This window comes from Aquila chrysaetos, unplaced genomic scaffold (assembly GCF_900496995.4).
Source record: "Aquila chrysaetos chrysaetos unplaced genomic scaffold, bAquChr1.4, whole genome shotgun sequence".
In the NCBI taxonomy this organism is placed as follows: domain Eukaryota; kingdom Metazoa; phylum Chordata; class Aves; order Accipitriformes; family Accipitridae; genus Aquila; species Aquila chrysaetos.
The window spans coordinates 155,731-174,125 of record NW_024470383.1 but is presented as its reverse complement, the minus strand read 5'-3'; the positions used below and the strand labels follow the sequence as shown (position 1 = coordinate 174,125).

The window sequence follows — 18,395 nt, the reverse complement described above, 5'->3', positions numbered from 1 at the left end:
TCTTTCCCTGTGCACCCCGCGAAGAGCCTGGCCCCATCCTTCCCTTATCACCCATCAGGCAGGGCAGGCAACCTCCGGTTTGGTGAGAAACGAGGAAATTATCATTTCCATGTGGCAGGCAACGGGGTGAAGCAGGATCCAGTCAGCATCAATCGAGCTCATCGTCCCTGAAGAACAGAATCTTTTTTTTTTTTTTGGGGGGGGGGGGTAAAAGAGGCTGTTTCAGGCAGCTGACCAGATGCTGCACATCTGCGGCCAGATAATGTCACCAGACCTCAAGTTCTTGCTTCTGCGATGACAGCCATGGGGGTTTTCCCAGGGCAGCTCAGAGAGTCTTCCCATGCTTTTTCTCAGTGTCTTCAATGCTCCCAGCCCTCCTCCCCAAAGGCTTTTCCCACGGGGTTTAACCTCCTCTCTTGCACCTCCTTCTCCCTGGAGCATCTTCTCATCCCTCTGGGCTGGCTTTTCTCCAAGCCTGTTGCTTTTGCTCCTCGATGGAGGAAAGCAGCAGCAGTAAGCCCAGCCCCTTGGTTTTTCCTCTGCCATACCGAGATGATTCAAAGCCACATTTAGCATAACCTGACCTTTGCTTTGCATGCAAAGTGTTTCGAACCAGCTCCAAAAGCTGCCAGAGCAGTTGAAAATTGACTGCAAACCTTCGGGGAGCAGGTAGAGCACGGTGCCTTTGCCATCACCCGCCTACAGGGCTCTCTTAAAAATCCCCACTGCTCTGGGTTTATTCCGCAAAAAAAAAATCGGAAAAAAAACCATCAAAAAACCCTCTTCCTGCTTGGAAGCTCTGAAGCATAAAGCTTAAAGCGACCAGCGGTTTCTTGAGGTGGTCTCTCACCCCTTTGCCTTGCCTACGAGCCCAAGCAGGCACCCAAGCTACTGGGGTGCAGCCAAGTGTTGGGAACGTGGCCGTTGGGCCATCCCTCCCCGAATGTGACGTTACTCGGCAGCATCAGGAAGTCACTTTCAGCCGGCGTAGGCTCTCGCAGGAGGTAAGCGCTGGGGAAAGCAGCCGCTTGCCTGCAAAAATTGGGGCTGGTTGAATCAGTGGAGCAGGAGCGATGCTGCGGTTGGGATGGGGGGGGGGGCAACCCAGAGAGGCTGAATGGCCTATTGAAGGGAGGGAATTAAAAAAACAAACCCCCAAATGACTACTTTTCAGCTGGTTTTATCAAAGCTTTTGCCACCACGGGTACCCTGCCTTACCTGCCTATTTTATTGTGATTGTTTTGAATTTCTGGATGTGTTTTTTCAGCTCTTTTAAATTTTTTTTTCCCTCTGTTTTGCTGCTTTGTAACCGCTTTTCAGTGCTGGCTTTTGTTTTTCAGCCCCTTCTAGCTAACAGGATTGCTTTCTCTGGAAGGAATTAAAATCATGGTCAAGAAAGGCAAATAATTCTACAACAAAAAGGACTTAAATTTGTTTCAATTCAGTGGAATTAATAGTGATTTGGGGGGAGCTGGAGTGAACTGGCTGGAAAGCACAGTGGGCTTGGCAGGGGTAAAACCTGGGCAAGAGCTCAGGCTGCCCTGTGTGATCTCCTAAATTTGGGGGAGGGGGGTAAAAAACATGAGCCTCCATGGGGTCTTTTTTAAGGGGATTTTTGCTTAATTTTTATAATCATTATTACAAAGCAGAGCCCAAAGCAGAACAGAAGTTTGAAATGGGCGAAACCAAAAGCTTTTTTTATCTCAAGTTACTACTTTCATTTCTCAAATATTATCTCGATGCTTCAGCAGTAACAGCTCTCCCAGCCCTGGGCTGCAGTCTCCTGCTCAAACCCTGCTCAGAGACAGGACAAAGTCTGGGCTTTATCCCATTGAGTTTTGGGTACCTCCAGGGATGGGGAAGCATCACCCCTTCCCAGCCTGCCCTTGTTATGACTTTTTTGTCTTCTCTGCTGCCAAATTTAACCCTAAAACTGCTTCTGAAACACTAGATCTGAGCACATCTTCGAGCACTGAATTTGCCTCCTGCAAATCCCCCGTGCAAGGGAAGGGAGAGGCTTTGCACTTTTTCCTGAACAACCAACCCCATCCCTATGTGGTTTTAGAGCTTATTCCCAGAACAAAATGTCATTGTTGTACCAAGCCCACCTTGCTGGGGCAGGTTCTTGGTAGGCTTTTATTACTTTGTTTTGTAATTCTAAAGTACACAAGACCCAGGGAGGGAATAACGGCCGTTGCCACCCATTGGCTCAGGTTCAGGAAAACAAGTTTGTACCCTTTGCTCCGTGCAAGGGCGGACACTGGAGGAAGTGAGATAGGGGTTTTTGCAGTGAGCAAAACAACTTTGCCGTAAGCAGCTGCTGGCAGCAGTAGTTTCCTTTAAATTCAGCTTCTTCCCTTCCTGTGCGTTTCTGGCAAGGGTTCAAACTGCAAGTTCTGCTTCAACCCATCAGGCAGTTTGCTCCCTTCCTGCAGTGATGGCTCCCAACTTAACAGACTTGTGTCCCCTCGTAAATGCTTAAACTCCCTTTAAACTGTGAATAGTTAATAACTTTTATTTTTCTTTTAATAGCTTTTAATATTTTAACTCCCTTTAAACTTCTTTTTTCTCTCCCTTTTCCCCTCCTCTCTCCCTTTTTCTCTCTTTATCTTTTTTCCTCTCTTTTTTATCTTTCTCTCTCCCCTCTCTTTTTCTGCCCCTCTTTTCATCTTCTTTCACATTGTCCTTCTTTCTGTCTTTCTTTTCCCCCGATGTGTTTTTAGCACAGCACAAATGCACTCCTGTGCCATGGCTTCCCATGGTACCTGTTGCCCACGAGGTCTTGGCGTGTTGCAGAGGAGAAAAAAACCAAAGGCTCCGGACAGCTTGATGGGATCTTGCAAATGTGGGAGGCATGGCTGGCTGCAGATTTGCTCAGCCTTTTCCTTGTTAACATGCAGCTTGAGCCGCGCTCCCTGCAGATGGTAGTGGATGTGAGCCCCTGGGTCTGGCACGTCTCTGCTTGTAATGGGGAAAGGAGCACAACAGCCACATTCTTCAGACCAAGAGGATGTGTTGAACAACTCCAACGATCTAGAGAAAGATTGCAAGTGGGGTAATGCTGGGGAAAAAACCCAATGCTCTGGGTGAGGGCATGGGGTGGGAAGAGCGTCTCGCTCTGGTGGAGCACCAGTGGGATGGGCAGGGAGCTTTTGGGTGGGTGCAGATCAACCCAGGCACCTCTACGCTAAATTTCGTGATGCGGCCACCTCTAAGGGCTGAAAAGCCCTAAATCCATCTCCAGGTCCTCAAACACACATTGGTGCCTTTGAAGGACACACGTCCGCTCTCCCTGCCTTGCGGGCAGCCCCTTGAGCCTCTGCAAGCTCTCCCCACCCTCCCGAGCCCCAACAAGGTCCCTGTCCCAGCTGGGGCTCGGGATGGACTGAGGATCCAGCAGAAAAAGAGCACAGGATTAGGGAAAGGACCCAGCCCACACCCTCTCCTGCTCTTTCCTCCCCCAGAGTCCAACACCAAGAAGCCAGACCGGGAAAGATCCCGCTCGTCTCGGGTTTTCGTCCCTCTGTGCGTGGTGCTGGTGCTCCTCATCTTCGTCCTGCTGGTGGCCTTGACTGGTGAGTCCCATCCAGGCATCCCGCATGGGGAGGATCCGGGCCAGGCACCCCTCTTTTGGGGAAGGGGGGATCACAGGACTTTCCTAGCATCAAGGGATGCTCCCCAAGCAAAGCACCAAGCCCGCCTCATGCGGGACCCCCTTTTTTTACTCCTAAATTGTGGTCCAGGCATCCTGGCTCTTCAGTCGGTCACACCATTCCCTTTTCCAAGGGCATCATCCCCAATTTCCCCCCTGCAGCCTCCAGGAAAAAAACAATAAATCCCATTTTCCTGCTTTTTAGGGCTGCCCACATGTCTCTCAGCTTTCTCTTTTGCAGTTGTCCATTCAGGATCCCGTTTGCCTCAGCCCGACTTCTCCCACGTGTGCCCAGACGCCTGGCTTGGTTTCCAAGGGAAATGCTATTATTTTTCTGAGGCTGAGAGCAATTGGACCACCAGTCAGGAAAGCTGCGAGGCCCTGGGAGCTTCACTGGCCCTCATAAACACGATGGATGAGCTGGTGAGAACTGTGCTTGAGCCCCTACGCTAGCACCAGGGTGGGAAACACGAAAAAAAAACCAAAAAAGAGACACAACCCCCCACCCCAAAATAAGAAAAAAAAAAAAAGAAAAGAAAAAAAAAGAAGAAAAAAAAAGACCAAAAACATGCTTGGCCCCAAATTGCACCCAATGCTGTAGCCGGGAGTGGATGTCTTGGGGAAAGCACCATCTCTGGGTGGGGTGATGGACACAGGTGGAAAAGAGGAGGTGGGGAAGACAAGACCAGCTAAAACATGATGTTTCTTTGCTTTAAAGACCTTCATTAAACGCTATAAAGGCGAAGCAAACCATTGGTTTGGGCTGCGAAAGGAGAAGGATGACAGCTGGTGGTGGACCAACGGCACAGCCTTCAACAACTGGTTGGTCCCTCTGTCCATGTTGGGTGCTCGGGGTTGGCAACTGGGGCAGGTTTGCCTCTTGGTGTGGTTGGAAATGGCCCCAGGGGGCTGCAGCATTGCTTCCCCCTCCTTGGACGGGATATCTTAGAGGGTCTGGGATGACCCATCCTGGGATGGGGACCTTCTCCTGCCACCGTGCCCAAGCAGCTCCTGGCTTTCCATGGGAGGTTTGGGATGGACCAAGGATGCTGCGCACCGATCCCCTCTTAGATACCCTCAGCCAAACGCCACCCTTCTCTCCTAGAGAGGAAATCCCAGTTTTTCTTAATTTTTTGGGGGTAGCTTTCTTAGTTTCCTCCTTTTCTCGCTCACCTGAGCGTGTCGGCATTGCAGGTTTGAGGTGCGGGGTGGTGGGCCCTGTGCATACCTGAACCAGGAGAGGATCAGCTCGTCCCTGTGCCACACCAAGAAGAACTGGCTGTGCAGCAGACCCGACAATTACATCCTCTGGAAGCAAAAAGCATATCCGTAATAAAAGACGCCATAAACAGGAGCTTCATCTTCGTTCTCTTGCCAGCAGATGGAGAACTGAGCATAGTTTCTTTTGGTAAATCCCTATGTCTGACTATCACCAACATTTATGAGTTCTTGATTTCATGAGACCTTCTGCTCAGACAAGCTAGACTATTGTTGATCTGTCATTGCTGTAGGATCACTGCATCATAAAAAGCTTATTGAGTTTTTCTGTGTGCTTTGAAAAGCCATATTTTGCCTATAAGCGAGGCAGGTCCATAAGGTACTCACTTGAGTGAGTTAATTTCAATGAACAGATTTTCTTGCTGTTGGAAGGAGGTGAAAAAAGGTGGGGAGGGAATTTGGTGAAATGGTGGATTTGGGTGAGCTTGGAATGTTTTAGAGGTTTTTTTTTAAAAAACAAACAAACAAACCAAAAAAAAACCCCAAAAACCAACCAACCCCCCCCCAATCTAAACCCAACTTGCCCCCCAAATCCCTCAAAATCAAAAAGACCTAAACCAAACCAAACAAAAAAATCCCAAACAACAACAAATAATCCCCCCCCCAAAAGACAAAAAAAACCCAAACCCCCAAAACCCAAACAAAAAGCTGCTTGCATCAATCCGTGTGCTGATGTTCTCAGATGTGCCCAGGGAGATGCATGCTTGGTAGTATACTCCTTACTGCAGTTGTTACTCAGGAAAACTTTTCTTAATATAACTTTCTAATACATGCAATACATTTTATGTCACCTGAACTCTTATTTGCAAATTGTGTTATTTCAATAAATTGAACCCAACTAGTTTTGTAGACTTTTATTGATGCTGTAGCACTATCGACACAGCACCTGGGGCACCGACGTTTTTGCTTTCCCAGCTCGGAGGATCGCCTGCACCCCCCAAAAATTGTCTTGACCTGTGTGGGAAATGCATTTGCAAACCTTGAAATCTCTCACAGGACTGTAATGGTGAAGACAGGGCTGGCTTTACCCCAAATATTGGCGGCAAGCGTTTCACAGCTGGGCATTTCAGGATGGGCACATGTCAGACGGAGGCTTCGCACTTCTTTCCACCTCCTGCCGTCGATGGGGAGAGCTGGAAAGGGTGTTTCTGGCAAAGCCACTCATGTTCAGCGTCACAGATATCGACCTCCAACATCTTGTTTTTCAGTGTCCCACACCCTTCATCCACCTCCTGCAGGGTGCGAAACCTACAGAACAAAAAATGTTATTGCCTGAGAGGAGCAAACTCTTCCAGGCTTGCAGAAGAGGGGAGGTTTCTCATGCCCTTTTTCTGCACCATCTCATTGTGCTACAAATGATTTCTTGCTGGTGGGTGGCCCAGATTTGAGTGCAGGTTGCTGTGCTTGCAATAAGATCTGCAAGGAGCATGCATGGACCATTAAAAGCTGTGTTGGTTGCATGGGATGGTGGGAGGTATTGGGTTATCGTGCTCTGTAAACCCAACTCTCGGTCTGCAAAGCTTTGGCAGGAGGACTACGAGACCGTTGCATAGACAGAAAGATCTTGGAAGGGTGGGTCAGGGCATGCACTGGGTCTGAAATGGAGCAAAGCTGCTTTTTACACCAACGTGTTGCAGATACACTCACATTTTGGTGTTGAGGGATGTGTTGTCCACCCATCTCCAGTTCCTGTGGGATGATAGTAATCCAATCCACACCGGCTGTGTGCGTCCGCCTGTAATATTCTTGATGTACTCCTGGGAAATGGAGGTGACCGGTTGCTCCCAAAATCTCTCTGCAGAGAGTTTCATGGGGTGCAAAGCCACGGAGTAAATCTGACTCATTTCATCCCCAAAGAGATGGGACACAAATGTCCCCTGTTCTTTGAAGGCCTCCATGCACCATCTCTAAAGGGAGCTCTGGGGTGGAACTAGCTTAAATTCAGAGCCCAGGACACTGACGTCTCCATCTGAGCTCTGCGTCCCTCCTCTTCCTCCCATGTCACAGTTGGGTGGGGGAACACAGAGGGGCTTTAGGTGATGATTCCGCCCTTTTTTCTTCCCAGTCACTTCTTAGGAGACATCAGAGCAGGAGGTGGGTGAGAGCCACTGTTGCAGCCCCAAACCCTCCTGCCGCCGGGCACTTTTTGCTCCCCTGCCCACCTAAAAAAACCCTGATTTTCAGGTCTTTTTCAAGCCTTCTCCTCTGTATTTACCTCTTCTTTCTTGTCCCGGAGCATTGCCAGCTGAGACCCCTGATTTTCGCAGCCTTTCTTGCCTTGATTCCAGTTCCCCGTTTCCTTGGAAAGCCGGTAGCATCTGTCCCCATGGAGCTGCCAGTCCTGGGGACACAGCTTGCAGCCAGCACAGGCTGAAGAGGAGAAAGAGCCATGAGGCAACCCAAAGTGTGGTCAAGGTCTTCCCCAGCCACCACCTGAAAGGCACCAAGGGTTTCCCCACCCCACACCTTGGCTCTTTCCCCATCCTTGAGTCTTTTTCGCACGGTTGTGTTTTTTCCTACTCAGCCACTGGAAAGGAGGAGGAAGACTGGGGTTGGGTGGCCACAGGGACAAAAATGGATGGTTGGGGTGGAGGAAGGGTAGTGAGGAACCTCCTCCCTGGGGTTAGTCCTGCTCCTCCATGTATGCAAAAAGAAATACTTCCTTGCAACAACCCTCTTTGCCAAATAACCCTTTGGTGGGTCACCAACTCGAAATCCCAAGGGCATCCTGGCAATTGAAGGGCGGAGGAAGCCCCATCAAAAGTTCCACCTGAGCATCCCCCAACAGAGCTGGGGGGGAGTTACCTGTGGGGCTGTCCTGCCGGGGCTTGCAGTAATACTGCATCAGGGCTGAAATCACGCATTGCTCCGTGTGGTTCTTTCCCCGGGTCTCACTGCCTTGCCAGGGAATGCTTGTCATCACCGGCTGCAGAGAGCCCTGAAAGACTTGGAGGAATGACCTGGGGTGAGAGGCTGCAGCCGTTTGGGGATAAAACCCACAAAACCAGGTAGGTCTGGGTTTGATTTTGTGCAACCCTCCTTTTTTCTCTGCTGTGGTTGCACCCGGTTAATTAAGCCAGCCTGAAAAACATGGCTTGTACCCTCCACCCTTGTTTAAAACCTACGGGGATAGTCTGGGTTTATTCCACAGGGGGTTTACTCTTGGTGGGTGATATATCTTGTTGCATCTCTGTGGGCAACCTCATCCCCTCCAAAGGCTGAAATACTGAAATAAAACACGATTTCCCCTCCAAGCCTGCTCGCTGCGTGTTGAGATATAGATTAAGAGCTGGTTACTCACCCTGCACGCTCAGCACTACCACCAGCACCAGCAGGACGAGGTGCCCCAGCCCACTGACTTTGAGGACGACCCCATGCCACCGTGGGCACAAGGCAGGAGCTGAAAGAGGCCACATTTGCTTAAAAAAATGTGCACATTTTCACATGAAAAAGCTGGGGTTCTTAGAGAAAGAAAAAAAAAAAGCCCCTCTGTCAAGTTGGCAAGTTTGAGCAGAAGTTAACGGCTGCTTTGCTTCCTCCAAAAAAATAAATCACCACCGATAAAGTTGGATGCAGAAGTGAGGGCATCACCTAAGGGTGGGTTTTTCAGGTGGTGGAGGGGCTGCAGGTAGCCTCAAGAGCAACCTGGGGCACCCAACAATAGAGCTTAGCAGACCTGACACCTTCTGAAATTGGCTTAATTTAGAACAGGCGAAACCTGCTCGCGGTTGAGCTGGGAGTCGGTGGGACATGGGTCTTTCAGACCTCATCTCCCCCAGGATCCCAGACATGGTGTCAGCAGCTTTGCTTCCCATCAAGGTGTGTTGGCTCACATTGGGCTTCTTGGGACCCCTTTTTGCTACCCAGTGAAGGGTCTTGGAAGCAAAACTCTTCAACCTCCGGATGTTTGCTGGCTTTTCTCTCCCCCATCCCTTCCTTGCTTTTTTTGCCCTCTGTGCAAGCCGGGATCCCACTTAGAGGACACTTAATCCATCCAGCGTTCTCCATGTATCTTGGAAAACTCAACATGGGGATGGAGAAGCAAGCGAACCCAAAAGTCTTCCCAAAGCAAGCAAAGCTTGAAATAAGTGCTTTCCCCCCAAAATAGCACTTACCGTGACGCTTCTCGGCAGGAGAAAAACCATCCCCAGGATGCCTTAAATCAGCATAAATTATTTCCCCAGCCATGACCAGCTCAGAAGATAGCAAGAGCGTCCCAAGAGTGAAGCTGTTCTTGGGCAACGTCTTGTCTTATGACCGACCTGCTCGCGCCTGCGTCCAGCCCCAGGAAATGGCATCGTCTGGGCCTTTTATCTTCTTTTAAAAAAAAAAAAAAAAAGTGTATCCTAGAGCCTTCCCTTGTAAATTAAGGCCAGTGAGGGGGGGGTAGGTGTCCTCTAGCCAGGTGGCGGTCACACATCTGGAGGTGTAGAAACACCTATGCGTTTAATGATTGCGCCAAGCAGCTCTGAGAACATGCAGAGATGAAAAAAAATCTAAAAAACCTTTAAATAAGGGTTTTGAGGGTCAGGCTGATGCATATCAGGGTCTGAATCAGCATGGCTGGAGGCAGATAATCAGGTGAGAAGGAGATAGGTAATATTTGGTATTTCTTCCCCAGAGTATTGGCTGCAAGCAACTTGAAATGGCTTTTACTGTGCACGGCTTTTTCTTCTGCTCCTGCTGCTTTTGACACAATAGTTGGCCTCTTGTTTTATCCTGTGGTGGGGAGATCCATAAATGGACGGGGCATGCAGGGATTGCCCAGCTCGTCCACTGGAAGAGGCAGAGAGCGTCTTTTTTCCTGCCTGTTTCCTGCAAGCTGTTAATGAATTTTCTCTCTTTTCTTTTCTTCTCTTCTCTTTTCTTCTCTTCTCTTTTCTTCTCTTTTCTCTTCTTTTCTTTTCTCTTCTTTTCTTTTCTTTTGTTCTCTTTTCTTCTCTTTTCTTTTCTTCTCTTTTCTTCTCTTTTCTTTTCTTCTCTTTTTTCTTTTCTTTTTTCCCTTTCCCTTTTCCTTTTCCCTTTCCTTTCCTTTCCTGTTGTTTTATGTTGTTTTTATTTTAATTTTACTTTACTATCTTTCACTTTACTTTATTTTGATTTTTATCCTGCAAGCACATCCTCCCACCCCCAGTGTGTGGTTTTACACCATCCAGATCTGGGACACTTCGACCGTTGCACAGAGCAACCAGCAATTCCCAGGCTACGCTTACTTTTTTTCCCTCCCTTTTCTTCTCTCTCTTTTTTTTTTTTTTTTTTGGTGTAAACCCCATTTGCAGCAGGTTTTTGCTGGTTCTGTAACACCCCCGGCAATGACATTTTATGGAGGTAGAAACGACGATTATTTTTTTTTCCCACGCATCCAAAAGACAGCAAGAAAAAAAAGCAGAAATTTGCCCCAATACCTGCCAGCAGCAAGAAATGGAGTCACAGAGAAGAAACCCAAAGGTCCCAGCAGGAAAAGCACTGCCTTTTTAAAATTATTTCTTTTAATTTTTATTTATTTTTTTATTTTTGTTTTTATTATTTTATTTTTATTCTTTTTTTTCCGCCTGCAGGCTTTGTTAGTCTCATGGAAAGTTTTTGTGGTGAGCTGCTTTTATGCTTTGCTCTTGTGCTCTGCAAAAGCAGTGGCTCTGGTGGCGTGTGACCATTGCTTAAAAAAAAAAAGTAAGCTATTGTGGGGGGTAAAAATCTGGAGGCAGAGAGCTTAATTGCAAGAACATTTTTTTTTTTCTAGTGTTTTCCCTGTTGGATACATTCACTTGATGATCCCATTTATTGGGGAGGGGGAAAGGATGGGGGTTTTAATAGGGGTAGAGGCAGACAGGATCCAGTCTTGGCTCGATGACGCAAGTTTGCAGGAGGCAGTTGCCTGGAAAAAAGAGATATTTTTATCTTAAAAAATCATAAGATGGGCTGGAGGGAACCGCCTGCTTCTCACCCTTCATCCTCGTAGCACCCTCGAGGTCCCTTTTGGGGTGCCCCAACACCCCAGAGCAAAGCAATCTCCAACAGCAAGCGTTTTCCCCTCCTGCATCCCAAAATAAACTTTTTTTTTTTGAGAGTCTGTGCTCCCCAGCTGAAAAGAAAAAAAGCTGTAAATGCAGGAAAAGGAGGTGGAGAGGGTGCGGGGTGGAGCTGGAAGGGAAACCACAGAGGTTTTGGTTGTGGGCAGGTGCCCTTGGTCAGGCAGCCCCTTCCCCGTCTGCCCCGGAGGATCCTCATGAAAATCCCCCGTAAAAAAACCAAAACAAACCAATTATTTAATTTTTTAATACTTTCTGTTTCACATTTCTCTTAGCAGGAGAGGGTTGTGCCTCGGCAACCTGCTCGTTCCCACCGGCCGTATCCAGGTAAGGGCTCTGGGATGAGCTGGGGGGGCTGGTGGGAGTTGGAGTTAAATTTAAATTGCGGGGAGAAAACTTTAATTGCGGGGAGAAAATTTTAATTGAGGGGAGAAAATTTTAATTGAGGGGAGAAAATTGTAATTGAGGGGAGAAAACCAATGTCCTCTTAACAACTGCTGCTCTTCTTAAAAAACAACATGGTTTTGGTTCAAGATGGCAGCTTCCAAAAAAAACCCAAACAACCTGACCCTCCATCTAATTTCTCATCCTGCTGCTTTCCAACAAAGGAAATACTCATTCCCTGGGATTTATGTTTCCTTTCTTTCTCCGATGTCATTCTTTGGGCTGTCCATTGATATTTCTAACTGGTAGCTGGAGGATTTATAGACCCCCATGGTGCAAAATTAATATTATAGGGGTAGAAATGACATTTTCTGCAATGAGTTCCCACCTCTGCCTGATGTACCTTGCTGACGACCCCAATCTGAAAATCCTATGGGGAGGCTGAGGATGAACAGACTTCGTGACACGTCTGATGATAGGTGAAACTTTGCTTGGCAGGTGAGGCAGGAGCACCTACGGAGGTGGAACCCCCAAAATGAAGGAAATGAGGGATTATTCCGGATTTTGGGGTGTGGAAAGGAGCAAGCGGGCAGGTAAATGTAGAGCAATGAACTAAATAATCACTGCATTTTTCTTTTTTAATACTTCTATAATTTGAGAACAAAAAACAGCTGAGGTAAGGGGAGGGGGGGTGTAGGGAAAAAAAAACTTTTTCTAGCACTTCCCTCAGGAAAATTTTTGTCGATCAGCAGCTGGTATTTTTGCTTTAAATGATCTCATTTCAGATACCTTGGGTTATTCCCACATATGATTAATCCTCCCCGAGGCACTTGAGTCACTGTTTCTTTTGGGTCTTTTTTGGTTTTTCCCCCAAAGAGTCCAGATTTCTGCTTTATTCTGAACGAGAATAAAGAAATTTTTGAATAGTTAAGGTGTTAAAAGACCCTCAAAAATAAGTCTGGGTTTTAAGTCCAGTTTAGACACATCAGCAAAATATTAATCTCTGCCTTCCCTTCAACACTGCCCTATTTTAGTTCTCTTGCATCTTCCTCCCATCCCCATCATCCTCTTGGTGCACAATAAGGTAGAAAAAGGGTTTTTTGGGTCTTTTCCATTGTCTGTCTCTCTACCCAGCCAGGGACTAAGACTTTGAGGAATTTTTTTTTTGATTTGGCATATTTGTTGATCTGTTGATTTTTTTCATTTGTTTTTTTTTTTTTATTTCTTGATTTTTTAAAATTTGCTGATTTTTTAAATATGGCTTTTTTATTATTATTTGGCATATTTGGCTTCTGACTTACTTTCTATTATTATTTTTGCATGAGGAGGCGGGGAGGAAGAGGGGTAAGGAGGGTTTGTCCCATGAGATTTGGTTCATGTGACAGATGGGGGCAAAGAGGGGGAAGCTTAAAAGAAAAATGGGGGAAGTCACCCAGGTTGAAAACACTGAGATTTTTAGGTAAAATCCTTAGGAAACAGAATTTTCTTTGCTTATGGTGGGGGGAAGAGCATGTTCTGGATCACAAGACCCAGAGATGGAGTGACCATGACTCAGGTCATCTGCAAGACACAAAGTGTCTCAGTTTAGGTGGAGCAAGAGGTCCACTGAGCTTTAATAATGAAGTAGAACCAAGAAATTAAAACATAATTCTAATTATGGTGCATTTCAGAGTAGGAGTTTACAGCTGGCATTGGGGAGGGGACAATGTTCCCCTATAAGGAAGGGTTCTCAAAAGTGAAAAAATACATAATTTTATTCTGTGCGGAGAAGAATTTTTGATGTTTCTCACCCAAAATGACAGCACGTCCACTTGGTGTGGGGAAGAGACTAACCTCTCATCATTTGGGCATCAAATGATGCCTGTCCTTCAGGAAGGCTCTTCCCAAAGATGCTTCTGATGAGCATCACCCAAGTGCTCGGATGTGGGGCTTGGTGTTCTCCACGATGGCCCGATATGGTGACAGTGCGTTAAAAATCCCCTTCATCCTTGAGCAAAAGGAGGAAAACCCATCTTTTGGGCCAACGGCCTGGACCTGGAGTGTGTTGCTCCCCTCTGTACCCCCCCAAAGGCGTTGAAGGTCTCTTCTCCCGCAGGTTACAGCCTTGAGATGAAGCCGGAGGCGCGTGTTGCCTGTCAGGTGACAATGGCGGTGCTGTTCATAGCTCTGCTCATCACGGCCATCACTTTTGCAGGTGAGTGTCGAGGTTTTCATCTCGTGGGGAATGTCCCTGAGATACTTTGGGTTGTTGCACGTGTGCCAGGTCCACCTCCATGCTCCCAGGGAAGACGCAGCCCGACCCAATATGTTGTCCTCTCCAGGTGTCGTGGTTTAAGCCCAGCCGGTAACAAATCATCACGCAGCCGCTCGCTCACTCCTCCCCGCCCCGCTCTTGTGGGATGGGGAGGAGAATCAGAAAAGAAAGAAAAGAAAAGAAAAGAAAACAGAACCTCATGGGTTGAGATAAGGACAGTTTCCTGAGACAGCACAAAAAGAGAAGTTACAACAGTGGTACTAATGAAAACATACAAAATGAGTCATGCATAGTGCAACTGCTCACCACCCGGAACCCGATGCTCCGTCACTTCCCACGCCAAGAGCCAAGAACTGCCCCCCCAGCCCGCTGTCTATTTATATATGGAAGCATGATGTCACACGGTATGGAATAGCTCCTTGGCTAGTTCAGGTCAGCTGTCCTGGCTGTGCCCTCTCCCAGGTTCCTGTGAAAATTAACTCTATCCCAGCTGAACCCAGGACACCAGGAGAGGGACATTTCAATGAGCAGAGAAGCCTTTCTACAGAAGACCAAATCGTCTGTGTAGGAGCTGATGTCGTCTAGAAACCCTTAAAAAAAACACCAGAAAGAGCCATTTCATGGGTACAGTCACCTGAGCTTTCCCAAAGATGTTTTCTTCAGAGAAAACAAACAGCCAGAGATGTTGGCATGAGTCCTACAAAGCCAAGAAGTCTGCAGGAACAAGAGAACTTTTTTTTCTGTCCTTTGCCCATTGCTACTTTTGCACTAATGACAGACAGCAATACCTGAGGGTGCATTTAGGGATAGGGCTATTCTGGAAATCCTCCTAAAACTTGTGTCTTTGAAAGCCACCACCCTGTTTTCTTCTTTGAAGGTACAGCACCCACATTTGCACCACATTTCTTGTCCAATGCCATAAACTGGGCCATGATTTGAGCTTGTTTTCTCCCTCCAATCCACCCAAGATTTCTCTTGGTGTCTTAATTTTTCTTTCCTCCCACTGTTGAGGCAGGTGCAAGACTTTTGGAGGCCACGGGGTGGAGGATGACCTTCCCCACCCCAGAGAGGCAAGGAGAAGGTGCTGCTCCTTAACACTGTTGTTCTATCTATGACAGTGCAGGCTTTTCAGCCTCGTCCCCAACCCTGCTTTCGGTGTCCGTTCGACTGGATCGGGTACAGAGGAAAATGCTACTATTTTTCGGAGGCTGAGGGGAACTGGACATCCAGCCAGGACAATTGCTCAGCACTTGGTGCTTCCTTGGCCATGCTTGACAGCGTGGAAGACTTGGTAAGGAGACATGAGGACATGGTTAGCATGGGGGGAAAAAAAAAGCCACCAACGTATTTGCCACCTTTCAGTTTCTTTGACTGCTCTTCCAAGGTCTTCCTTGGAGATCTGGGGTGAGGAGATGGGCAAAATGGTTTTCTTGAGGGTAGGTCATCATGGGTCTCTTCAAATTTCTCACCAAAGCCAACCGATGCAAGAACTATAGCAAAAAAAAGCCCTGTTTTGATGCAATAATAAAGGTCTGCCTTAAAGATTACACTTTTTGCTAGCAGATTGAAAGGTTCCAGCAGGTAGGAGCCCTAAAGGAGCATGAGCATCTGGTAAAATGTAGATTATTGGTTGGAAGGAGGTTTCTGCAAATGGTGACCTGCTGGAGATGTCCGAAAGCCCTGTGACCTGCCATAAAGCCTTTCTCTCTCCTCTTTTTCAGAGCTTTGTGATAAGATATAAAGGGATCTCAGAGCATTGGATTGGCCTTTCACGGGAAGATGAGGAGCAGCCATGGAGATGGGTGAACCACTCGCATTTATCTCGCCTGTGAGTCTGTGTTTTTCATCGTTACATTGCTGGTTGGTGTTTTTCCTCAGCCCCGAAATATGCATTTCTTCTGGCATTTGAGGGGCATCCAGAGATAGCAATGAGACAATGACGTTTGGGAAAGAAAACGAATGTTGCATCCAGAGCTAGTCTTCGTTTTTCCCTTTGACTTGAGAGGTGGAAGCAGTGTGTTTGGCAGGGAAAACACTGTTAGATTTTTCATTTTTAAATAAGTTTTTTTCTTTCAAAGCTTCATGCTTCTTATGGCTAACCTGGACTGCTGCCAAAATAGAAATAGTTCAGCATCAATATTGGCATACTGATGCCCATGAGGATGCCTGAGAACTGAAGGGGGGTGGGGGAAAGCCAAAATGTGATTTTTCTCCTTTTTCCTGCTGTCCCCATCTGAGGTGGGTTGTCTCACCTGTCCTTCCAGGTTCCGGATCCACGGTGGTGGCCTCTGTGCCTACCTGAACAACAACGGGCTCAGCTCCTCCCGCTGCAGCACCGAGAGGAGCTGGGTTTGCAATAAGCTCGAGCTGCAGAGCCCGAGCAAGAGCAACGGGACGAGACGGGCTCAAAACCTTTGCATCAGCTCCTAAGGGGCTGCAGGGAGTGCTCCTTAAATCCAAATACCTGGTGCACGGTAGGGAAACAAAACAAAAACCTCAAAAAAAACCCCACAGAAAAAGCAAACTCAGAGAAAAAACCTATTGCCAAAATTTGCTGAGAAGAACCAAAGTTATTACGTGTCTGCATTTGCCAACCCAACTTTGCCATATGACCAAGGAAAAGTATCTGGTGATTACTCACAGGAATTGAGTGCAATTACCCTTGCGGTTCACACCTGGTAATGACTTATTCATAACCCCACCACAATTAAATGTCAGAGCAAGAGGAAAGCCGTAGCTGTACCGACGACTCTGGAAGGACTCTAGAGGCTGAAGCTTAGCAAGATGTCTGCAGCCTTGCACCGTGCGACCGGAAAAGTGGGCAAATGCCATAGGCTTTTTTCTTTTCCCACTTTTTGTGAAGTGAAAGCAGCAACCTTCAGGCTTGGTTGGCTGAGAAAAGCCTCCTGACACCTCACGAGTATGCGGAAATGCTGCAAGGATGGACAATGCTTGCAAGACCTCCAAGAATTTGCTGCTCTCGTCTTCGGTAAAAGCCTAAGCTGCAAAGCCGCCAAGTCAACCTGTGACCATACGTGGCTCTGTATCAAGAGCAAGATGAAGGCGAAGAAATTTCCACGCATCAAAAGTCAGATTGTTCTCTCCAAGGACACAGCTCCGGGGGGTGGGACAGTGGCAGGATTGGGGAGGATCTGCCAAGTCAAGGTTGGAGCAACCAGCTCCAACTGGTTGGAGAAAGAAGGTGACGTCTTCGCCTTAACATGCCAGTGAGGTTAGGTGTAAAAGGTTTTTTTTAAAAAAAAGGAGGAGTAAAAGAGAAGGTTTTCTCTGTACATTTTCATGGAACGCTGTGTCCAGGAAAGACTTTCAAGCATCTCATCTTGATGAAAGCTGACACATTTGCACGGACAACAACGTCCAGGAGAGCCTTTTTTTTGACGAGCATCTCAACTTGGGGACTGTGGGTGAAGGTGTCAACGTGAGGATAGTAGGATTTTAGCAGCACTTTAATTTTTAGTGGTATTTAGCAGTAATAGCTAAAGGATCCAGCTTTTTCCCAGGACTGATGAAATCCTTTGGTTTCTCCTCTTTCAGCAATTTGGTGATCACTGTCTTCTCAGATGGTCTCCCAGCAATGTTTCACCAAAGTGAGGGTTTTTGGGGGGCAGAATTATGGGGGATGTCCTTGGCTCGTGGAGTTGGCAGCTCTGTCTCCTGGGATCAACAGGGTTTAGCCCAGCACAGCCCAGACCCTGGGGAAACGGTTCCTGCTCCCCCTCCGTGCGCATCCTCACCCTGCGAAAGGACCGTCTTCAGATCAGCTGCTGTTTTAGCATCGTGTAACACTCAGTGACAACCAAATTTAGTATTTTTGAGGGCTTTTAACGCACCCTTGGGCTGCTGGCGAGATTTTTCACCAGACAAGATGGTCTGAGGGCAGTATCAGAGAAACGACGCCCAAACTGTTTAGCAATAATTTCATAATTACTGCTGGAAAACAGCCAAATTTAACCTGGAGTAGGGCACTATCTATCACATCATCATCATCATCATCATCATCATTATCATTATCATTATTATTATTATTATTAATTGTTACTGTTACTATTGCTATTACTATTATTGCTTGTGCGGGTTGAACAACAATGCTGAGAGTTACAGCCCATTTCCCTCCCCATGGTAAACACATGCTTCAAATATTGTAGCTCAAAATCCACTTTCCCTGGATCCCAACACACCTCGATGTTTAGATAAGCGCGGCTGCTTGGGCTTAAATTCAGGCTTTTTTGGGTGCTTTTCAGACCCGTTCTGCCTGCAAAAGTGTTGCAAAATGGGGTATTAATTTATTATATCATGCTTTTGGCTTAGGAGACCTCACTTGCATTTCCATGGAGTTACATGTGCACTGTCGCACCCTTTCTTTATTTGAGGTGAAACAGTACAAAATGAGAAAAAGCCTAGAATTATATCTAATATATATACATATCCTAATAATAGGAAAAGACCTAGAATTAAATCTCTGCTGTTAATGAGGAAATACTGAGTGTTTATCGGCCTCTTTGAGGAAAAGAGCAAAGAAAAAAAAAAACCCAACCTGCATGTTTTGGTCTTCCCGCATGCCTTGAACCCGCAGGATTCACCCCTGCAGGATCCATCAGACGGAGATGGAATAGCTGCAATGAAAACACCAAGTGAGGAATTTTCCCAGAAATCTCAAAAAAATTGATGGATGAACAGGCAAAACTTTGCCCCCCCCCTTTTTTTTACTGCATTTTGTGATTTCTCTTCGGTTCTGTCTCATTGCACCAGGCGCTGCTTAATTCACATGCATCGGTTT

The 18,395-nt window shown here is 47.0% G+C and overlaps 3 protein-coding genes across 8 annotated transcripts; 2 read left to right on the top strand and 1 right to left on the bottom strand.

Moving 5' to 3' along the window:
- Positions 1–356: 356 nt before the first annotated feature.
- Positions 357–5,771, top strand: LOC121233102 (C-type lectin domain family 2 member E-like). 5 transcript variants are annotated; one of them, XM_041121808.1, is made up of 6 exons: positions 357–1,004; positions 2,901–3,055; positions 3,465–3,575; positions 3,879–4,075; positions 4,371–4,474; positions 4,847–5,771. In XM_041121808.1, exons 2-6 carry the CDS (start codon positions 2,968–2,970, stop codon positions 4,983–4,985), a joined length of 639 nt encoding a protein of 212 aa, XP_040977742.1. In that variant the 5' UTR covers positions 357–1,004; positions 2,901–2,967; the 3' UTR covers positions 4,986–5,771. The 5 variants fall into 5 exon arrangements, with proteins under 5 accessions (XP_040977742.1, XP_040977741.1, XP_040977745.1 ...); XM_041121807.1 differs by having other exon boundaries at positions 2,724–3,055; XM_041121811.1 differs by lacking the exon at positions 2,901–3,055 and adding an exon at positions 1,341–1,399 and having other exon boundaries at positions 360–1,004.
- A 154-nt stretch (positions 5,772–5,925) lies between these two features.
- Positions 5,926–9,815, bottom strand: LOC115337877 (killer cell lectin-like receptor subfamily B member 1B allele C). 2 transcript variants are annotated; one of them, XM_030006296.2, is made up of 6 exons: positions 9,046–9,814; positions 8,232–8,330; positions 7,736–7,876; positions 7,146–7,300; positions 6,578–6,687; positions 5,926–6,178 (listed from the first exon to the last, which is right to left on the bottom strand). In XM_030006296.2, the coding sequence occupies exons 1-6, from the start codon at positions 9,116–9,118 to the stop codon at positions 6,013–6,015; spliced, it is 744 nt and encodes a 247-aa protein (XP_029862156.1). In that variant the 5' UTR covers positions 9,119–9,814; the 3' UTR covers positions 5,926–6,012. The 2 variants fall into 2 exon arrangements, with proteins under 2 accessions (XP_029862156.1, XP_029862158.1); XM_030006298.2 differs by lacking the exon at positions 7,736–7,876 and having other exon boundaries at positions 9,046–9,815.
- A 1,003-nt stretch (positions 9,816–10,818) lies between these two features.
- Positions 10,819–17,801, top strand: LOC115337859 (C-type lectin domain family 2 member D-like). The gene is made up of 8 exons (XM_041121789.1): positions 10,819–11,117; positions 11,235–11,286; positions 11,842–11,936; positions 13,216–13,301; positions 13,439–13,537; positions 14,716–14,888; positions 15,319–15,425; positions 15,862–17,801. The coding sequence occupies exons 1-8, from the start codon at positions 11,035–11,037 to the stop codon at positions 16,025–16,027; spliced, it is 861 nt and encodes a 286-aa protein (XP_040977723.1). The 5' UTR covers positions 10,819–11,034; the 3' UTR covers positions 16,028–17,801.
- The last annotated feature ends 594 nt before the right edge of the window (positions 17,802–18,395 follow it).